Raw genomic sequence first — 8678 nt, 5'->3', positions numbered from 1 at the left:
TGTGCCGCCTCCACTGCCCCTAGATTTTGAGGGCCGCCATCACCACCGGGCTCGTGGTATACCTCCTTGGAGGGAGCGGCAGCGGCGCCGTTGCCAGCGCCCCCAGACTCCACCCACACAGGACGCCGTCTCCAGCCTCTTCCATGCAGCCCCCTCCCCCTCCATCACCCACTTGTGCACCATCGTCGCATTGGCGGCCCAGTAGTACCCACAGAGGTTGGGCAGCGCCAGCCCCCCCCTATCTCTACTCCACTCCAGGAACACCCTTCTCACCCTCGGAGTCCCTCGCGCCCACACAAACCCCATTATATTCCTGTTAACCCGCCTGAAAAAAGCCTTCAGGATAAACACGGGGAGGCACTGGAACAGGAACAAAACCCTTGGAAGCACCGTCATTTTGATTGACTGCACCCTACCCGCCAAGGACAGCGGCAACGCGTCCCACCTCTTGAACTCCTCCTCCTCCATTTGCTCCACCAGCCTTGTAAAATTAAGCCTATGCAGGGCCCCCAGCTCCTGGCCACCTGGACCCCCAAATATCTGAAACTCCTCTCCGCCCTTTTTAGTGGGAGCTCGCCAATCCCCCTCTCCTGGTCCCCTAGCTGAACTACGAACAGCTCGCTCTGCTCCATATTGAGCTTGTACCCCGAAAAGTCCCCGAATTCCCTAAGCATCCTCATTACCTCTGGCATTCCCCCCACCGGGTCCGCCACATACAGCAGCAGGTCGTCCGCATAAAGCGACACCCTATGCTCCTCCCCACCCCGCACCAACCCCCTCCAGTTCCTCGACTCTCTCAGTGCCATACCAGGGGTTCAGTCGCCAGTGCGAAGAGCAGGGGGGACAGGGGACACCCCTGTCTCGTCCCTCGGTGCAACCGAAAGTACTCGGACCTCCTCCTATTTGTGGCCACACTCGCCATCGGGACCTCATACAACAGCCTAACCCACCTGACAAACCCCTCCCCAAACCCGAACCTCTTCAGCACCTCCCACAGGTACCCCCACTCTACCCTATCAAAGGCTTTCTCAGCGTCCATCGCCACCACTATCTCCGCCTCCCCCTCCCTCGCCGGCATCATGATAACGTTCAAAAGCCTCCGTACATTCGCGTTCAACTGTCTCCCCTTCACAAACCCCGTCTGGTCTTCATGGATGATCTGCGGCACACAATCCTCAATCCTCGTGGCTAAGACCTTCGCTAGCACCTTGGCATCTACATTTAGCAAGGAAATCGGTCTGTAAGACCCACATTGCAGGGGATCCTTGTCCCGTTTCAGGATCAAGGAGATCAGTGCCCGGGACATCGTCGGGGGTAAAGCCCCCCCCTCCCTTGCCTCATTGAAGGTCCTAACTAACAGCGGGCCCAACAGGTCCATATATTTTTTATAGAACTTGTCCTGGAAACCGTCCGGCCCCGGTGCCTTCCCCCCCTGCATGCTTCCTATCCCTTTGATCAGCTCCTCCAGCCCAATCGGGGCCCCCAGTCCCGCCACCAGTCCCTCTTCCACCTTTGGAAACCTCAATTGGTCCAGGAAACGGCCCATCCCTCCCTCCTCCCGTGGGGGCTCGGATCGGTACAATTCCTCGTAGAAGTCCCTGAAGACCCCATTGATGCCAACCCCACTCCGCACCACGCTCCCTCCCCTATCCTTAACTCCCCGATCTCCCTAGCTGCGTCCCGCTTCCGAAGCTGATGCACCAGCATCCGGCTTGCCTGTTCACCATACTCGTAGACCGCCCCCTGGGCCTTCCTCCACTGCACCTCCGCCTTCCTGGTGGTCACCAGGTCGAATTCGGCCTGGAGGCTGCGCCTCTTCCTCAACAATCCTTCCTCAGGCACCTCCGCATACCTCCTGTCTACCCTCACCATCTCCCCCACCAGCCTCTCCCTCTCCCCCCGCTCCCTCCGCTCCTTGTGGGCCCTAATGGAGATCAGCTCTCCCCTCACCACCGCCTTCACTGCCTCCCATACCATCCCCACTCGGACCTCCCCCTGGTCGTTGGTCTCCAAGTACCTCTCTATACTTCCTCGGACCCGCTCGCTCACCTCCTCGTCCGCCAACAGCCACACCTCCAAGCGCCACAGCGGGCGCTGGTCCCTCTCCTCCCCATCTCCAAGTCCACCCAATGCGGGGCGTGGTCCGAAATGGCTATTGCCGAATACTCGGTATCCTCTACTCTCGCTATCAGCGCCCTACTCAAAATGAAAAAGTCGATCCGGGAATAAGCCTTATGGACATGTGAGAAGAATGAAAATTCCCTAGCCCCCGGCCTTGCAAATCTCCAAGGATCCACCCCTCCCATTTGGTCCATAAATCCCCTCAACACTCTAGCCGCCGCCGGCTTCCTACCCGTCCTAGACCTGGAGCGATCCAGTGCCGGATCCAACACCGTGTTAAAGTCTCCCCCCATTATCAGGCCCCCCACTTCCAAGTCTGGGATCCGACCCAACATGCGCCTCATAAAACCCGCATCGTCCCAGTTCGGAGCATACACATTGACCAGTACCACCCTCTCTCCCTGCAACTTACCACTTACCATTATGTACCTACCGCCATTATCTGCCACAATGCTCGACGCCTCGAATAACACCTTCTTTCCTACCAAGATCGCCACCCCTCGATTTTTGGCATCCAGCCCCGAGTGAAACACCTGACCTACCCACCCTTTCCTCAGTCTTACCTGGTCTGCCACCTTCAGGTGTGTCTCCTGGAGCATAACCACATCCGCCTTGAGCCTCTTCAGGTGCGCGAACACGCGGGCCCGCTTAACCGGCCCATTCAGTCCCCTTACATTCCAGGTTATCAGCTGGATCAGGGGGCTACCCGCCCCCCTCCCCCGCCGACTAGCCATGACCCCCTCCTCGGCCAGCCTCGTGCCCGCACCCCACACCCGGCACGTTCCCCACAGCGGCATACCCCCGTCTCGACCCACCCCACTCGCTCCAGTTCCTCCTTGATCTTAGCAGCAGCAACTCGATACCCCCCCCCCCCCACCCCCCCGGGCTAGGACCCATCCTAGCTGGTTTACTCCCCCCATTGCACTTCCGCAAGTCAGCTGACTCCTGCTGACCCCGGCCACTCCCGCCTCCCCTTCGACTCCTCCCATTGTGTGGCACACCCTCCTCTCCCGCTCCCCATTCACAGGCTCTCCCCCTCCGTTCTAAGTGCGGGAAACAATCCTCGCTTCCCCGCCCCGGTCCCGCCCCCCCCAGTCTTCGGCGCGGGAAAAAGTCCCGCGCTCTCCACCTACCAGGCCCCGCCACCAACCAAAACAGTGTCCAACCCGCTCCATCCACCCTCCCTAACCCGAAAGAGAAAAACACAGAGAAAAAGAAACCCAAAACAATGCAAAGGCCCCCCCCCCCCCGAAGCTCTCTCTTTAGATCCTTCCTCGCTACCTTGTAACTATCCATCGCCCCAACCGAAACTTCACACTTCATCTTCACATAGGCCTCCTTCTTCCTCTTAACAAGAGATTCCACTTCCTTGGTAAACCACGGTTCCCTCGCTCGACGCCTTCCTCCCTGTCTGACCGGTACATACTTATCAAGAACACGCAGTAGCTGATCCTTGAACAAGCCCCACTTATCCAGGGGCCCAACACTTGCAGCCTACTTCTCGACCTTATCCCCCCCAAGTCACGTCTAATGGCATCATAATTGCCCTTCCCCCAGTTATAACTCTTGCCCTGCGGTGTATACTTACCCCTTTCCATCATTAACGTAAACGTCACCGAATTGTGGTCACTGTCCCCAAAGTGCTCTCCTACCTCCAAATCCAACACCTGGCCTGCTTCATTACCCAAAACCAAATCCAACGTGGCCTCGCCTCTAGTTAGCCTGTCAACATATTGTTTCAGGAAACCCTCCTGCACACACTGTACAAAAAACGACCCATCTATTGTACTCGAACTATATCTTTTCCAGTCAATATTTGGAAAGTTAAAGTCTCCCATAATAACTACCCTGTTACTTTTGCTCTTATCCAGAATCATCTTCGCCATCCTTTCCTCTACATCCCTAGAACTATTAGGAGGCCTATAAAAAACTCCCAACAGGGTAACCTCTCCTTTCCTGTTTCTAACTTCAGCCCATACTACCTCGGAAGAAGAGTCCCCATCTAGCATCCTCTCCGCCACCGTAATACTGCTCTTGACTAGCAGCGCCACACCTCCCCCTCTTTTGCCTCCTTCTCTGAGCTTACTAAAACACCTAAACCCGGGAACCTGCAACATCCATTCCTGTCCCTGCTCTATCCATGTCTCCGAAATGGCCACAACATCGAAGTCCCAGGTACCAACCCATGCTGCCAGTTCCCCTACCTTGTTTCGTATACTCCTGGCATTGAAGTAGACACACTTCAAACCACCTACCTGAACACTGGCCCCCTCCTGCGACGTCAAATCTGTGCTCCTGACCTCTATACTCTCATTCTCCCTTACCCTAAAACTACAATCTGTGGTTCCCATGCCCCTGCTGCATTAGTTTAAACCCCCCCAAAGAGCACTAACAAATCTCCCCCCCAGGATATTTGTGCCCCTCAGGTTCAGATGTAGACCATCCTGTCTGTAGAGGTCCCACCTTCCCCAGAAAGAGCCCCAGTTATCCAGAATTCTGAATCCCTCCCGCCTGCACCATCCCTGTAGCCACGTGTTTAAATGCTCTCTCTCCCTATTCCTCATCTCACTATCACGTGGCACGGGCAACAACCCCGAGATAACAACTCTGTTTGTTCTAGTTCTGAGCTTCCATCCTAGCTCCCTGAAAGCCTGCCTGACATCCTTGTCCCCTTTCCTACCTATGTCGTTAGTGCCAATGTGGACCACGACTTGGGGCTGCTCCCCCTCCCCCCTAAGGACCCGGAAAACACGATCCGAGACATCACGTACCCTTGCACCTGGGAGGCAACATACCAAACGTGAGTCTCTCACGCTCCCACAAAATCTCCTATCTGTGCCCCTGACTATAGAGTCCCCAATTACTAATGCTCTGCTCCTCTCCCCCCTTCCCTTCTGAGCAACAGGGACAGACTCCGTGTCAGAGGCCCGTACCCCATGGCTTACCCCTGGTAAGTCCCCCCCCCCCACAAGTATCCAAAGCGGTATACTTGTTTCTCAGGGGAACGACCGCAGGGGATCCCTGCACTGACTGCTTCTTCCCAGTCCCTCTTACAGTTACCCACCTATCTCCAACCTTTGGTGTAACTAATTCCCTGAAGCTGCTATCTATGACCCCTTCTGCCTCCCGAATGATCCAAAGTTCTTCCAACTCCAGCTTCAGTTCCCTAACTCGGTCTTGGAGGAGCTGGAGATGGCAGCACTTCCTGCAGGTAAAATCAGCAGGGACACTAACTGCATCCCTCACCTCAAACATCCTGCAGGAGGAACATTGCACTCCCTTCCCTGCCATTCCTCTAACTTTCTACCAAGATCTGGCTACAACTAAATTAAATTTTTTATAAAAAATAATATAATATAATAAAATATGGTACTTACCTCAGACCAATGGGTTTTATTATTAGGTTAGAGGAGGAGGGCGGGTGGGAGACACTACACGTGTAGTGTCTCGGGTTTCCTCTCCACCAGAATTTATTGGTGAGGGTCTTCCCAGACGTCCGCGGGTCGACTTCCTGTTCCCGCCTAAAACACTAATTTAAAAAAAAAAAATTCTCAGCTCCTGCTGAAATTGACTAACCAGCCAGCTCCACTCCCGCCGAAATCGACTGGCCTGCCCCTGCAAAGACAAGTGCTTTTAAAGGACAGACTTACCTCCCAGCAGCCACTTCCGCATTGCTCCCGCTGAAACTGACTCACCAGCTGTTCTCCCGCCGAAATTGACTGGCCTGCCCCTGCAAAGACAAGTGCTTTTAAAGGACAGACTTACCTCCCAGCAGCCACTTCCGCACTGCTCCCGCTGAAACTGACTCACCAGCTGTTCTCCCGCCGAAATCGACTACTTTAGTGGTTTTTAGTAGTTTTAAAAACCAATGGTCCATGTCTGCTGTCCCACACCTGTAGAGTGAGCCGTCTGCTCCCCATACCACATTCTATTAAAAGTTGTAGGTCAGGTGAACTCCATGATACACTTTGGGGTTCTCTAACCCCTGACCCATAACAATAGGCTCTGTTTACTGTACGACACTGTTTAGATAGACTCTGTTTACTGTTGGACAATATTTAGAGAGACTCTGTTTTCTGTTGGACACTGTTACATAGACTCTGTTTGCCGTAGGGCAGTATTTACATATATTCCATTTACTGTAGGGCATAGTTAAAACCGACACTGCTTAATTTAGCCATTATGTACGTAGACTCTGTTTACTGTAGCACACTTTTTACATTGTCTCTGCTGTAGAAAACTGTAGTCACATAGAATGTTTACTGCAGGCAACTGTTTACTGTAGGGTACTGTTTACATAGACTCCATTAACTGTGGCACTGTTTAAATAGACTCTGTTTACTGCAGGACACTGTTTACATCGACTCTGTTTATTACCAGAAGAGCACTGTTTAAATAGACTCTTTTTTTTGTGTGGTACTGTCTATCCAGACACTGTTTAATTTAGGATACTGCCAAAGACTTGGTTTACTGTAGGATTCTACTTACATTGTCTCTGTTTACTGCAGAGCACCGTTTACAAAGACTGTTTTCTGTAGGGCACCTTTTACATTGACCGTTTGACTTTATGGCACTGTTTAGATAGACTCTGTTTACTGTAGGGCAGTATTTACCTAGATTCCATTTACTGTAGGGCACTGTTTAAATCGACACTGTATAATTTACAGCGAATGTTTACTGTAGGACACAGTATTGTGGAGATCACTTTGGAGATCGTGACAATAATTCGGTGACTTTCACTATAGCAATGGAGAGAGATAGGAAAAATCTGTACACACTGCATAGTTGATTGTTGGGAAGTATGTTTCCCGGGGTGTTTATTCACTGTAACCTATTTTGATTAAGGAGAATCCCAAAGCAAAGGGTATTTTTCTGAATGGAGGTCTGCAACTAGTGGTGTTCCGCAGGGATCAGTTCTGGGACCTCTGCTCTGCTATATAAATGACTTGGAAGAAGACGTAGCGGGTCTGATTAGCAAGTTTGCGGATGATACTAAGATTGCAGGAGATGCGGATAGTGATGCAGATTGTCAGAGAATACAACAGGATATAGATAGGCTGCAAAATTGGGCAGAGAAATGGCAGATGGAATTTAACCCGGACAAATGCGAGGTGATGCATTTTGGTAGATCCAATTCAGGTGGGAGCTATAAAATACTGTGTGCAATTCTGGTCACCGCGCTACCAGGTGGAGGTTTTGGAGAGAGTAGAGAAAAAGGTTACCAGGATGTTGCCTGGTATGGAGGGCATTAGCTATGAAGAGAGATTGAATAAAGTGGGATTGTTCTCCCTAGAGAGATGGAGGCTGAGCGGCGACATGAGGGGTATAGAGTGAAGAGTTGGAGGCTTTTTGCCAGGGCGGAAATGACAATTACGAGGGGGGGGGGGGGGGGGGGGGTGATAGGTTCAGTGGAGATGTGCGGGGGAAGTTTTTTTACACAGAGGGCCTGTAATGCAGTGGTTGAGCGTTAGTGACCTTTAAGAAAGACACATGAAGACACGGGGAAAAGGAAAATCGCTTATTGTCACAAGTAGGCTTCAAGTGAAGTTACTGTGAGAAGCCCCTAGTCGCCACATTCCGGCGCCTGTTCGGGGAGGCTGGTGCGGGAATTGAACCAGTGGCGGTTTAGCCCAGTGCCAGGGTAAGCAAGATGGTCAGTGTAGATAGAACACGCAGTGGGCATGAGATTGGAGGGCCTGTTCCTGGCTGAATTGTTCTTTGACACAAAGGTTGTTGTAAGTAATGTTTATTTAATGGGTTTGTGAGAATTTACAGCGTAGAGCGGAACTTGTTGAAATGACCTTGAGCGCAGCGGATTGATGCAAACTGAGAGGGGCTCTGGCATCGCGCACGGTCACCCTCAGTGTCCTCCTTTCTGCACCGTCTGCTGTCACCCTCAGTGTCCTCCCTTCTGCACCATCTGGGCGAAGCGGCCGGTAACGGCCAGGGTGGTGTCCACGAACCTCTCCACACAGCTTTGCAGACAGGCCTCGGTGCGCGAGTCGAGGCGAGAGGACGGCTTCTCCACGCACTTATCCCAACACAGCTCGGTGAAGCCGTGAACCTTCAGCTGGAGCTGGGCTTTCTGCTGCTCGGCCGCCAGCAGCCGCGCGAGCTCGGCGTCCCCGGCGGCGGCCCCCAGCGAGCTGCTGAACCCGGCCATCGCCACCTCTTGGCGCCCGGCGCCCGCCTCCTGCCTCCCGGCCGCCGCCTTCCCACCTTCACCTCAGGCTGGCCGAGTCTCGGTTACTTTACTGATGATTCCGCTTCAATTGACGGGGTAACATTGCCGGGATTTAGCTTCCGGATCGGGAATTAAATCCAGAAACTGGCTCCTTCCCGGTCTGGCTCAGTTTACATATTATTTGCATATTTCCAGCGATTAGCCAATTAGCTGCAGAATCGTCTCCTGCCGCCTCTGTTTGGACCCTGCTGATTGGCTACTCTCCTCTGTGTATCTGCATAAAGAGGAAGTGAGTCCCCTCCCAGTATCCATAGAACATATAGTGCCATTCGGCCCATCGAGTCTGCACCGACCCACTTCCACCCTGTCCCCG

General features: G+C 53.1%; 1 protein-coding gene across 1 annotated transcript; it reads right to left on the bottom strand.

Annotated features, from left to right (window-relative positions):
* Nucleotides 1–7851: 7851 nt before the first annotated feature.
* timm8b (translocase of inner mitochondrial membrane 8 homolog B (yeast)) lies at nucleotides 7852–8464 on the bottom strand. The gene has a single exon (XM_072491980.1). The coding sequence runs from the start codon at nucleotides 8282–8284 to the stop codon at nucleotides 8018–8020; it is 267 nt and encodes an 88-aa protein (XP_072348081.1). The 5' UTR covers nucleotides 8285–8464; the 3' UTR covers nucleotides 7852–8017.
* Between the last annotated feature and the right edge of the window lie 214 nt (nucleotides 8465–8678).

This window comes from Scyliorhinus torazame, chromosome 29, assembly GCF_047496885.1.
Source record: "Scyliorhinus torazame isolate Kashiwa2021f chromosome 29, sScyTor2.1, whole genome shotgun sequence".
NCBI classification, from domain to species: domain Eukaryota; kingdom Metazoa; phylum Chordata; class Chondrichthyes; order Carcharhiniformes; family Scyliorhinidae; genus Scyliorhinus; species Scyliorhinus torazame.
This window is presented reverse-complemented; position numbering and strand designations above follow the sequence as displayed.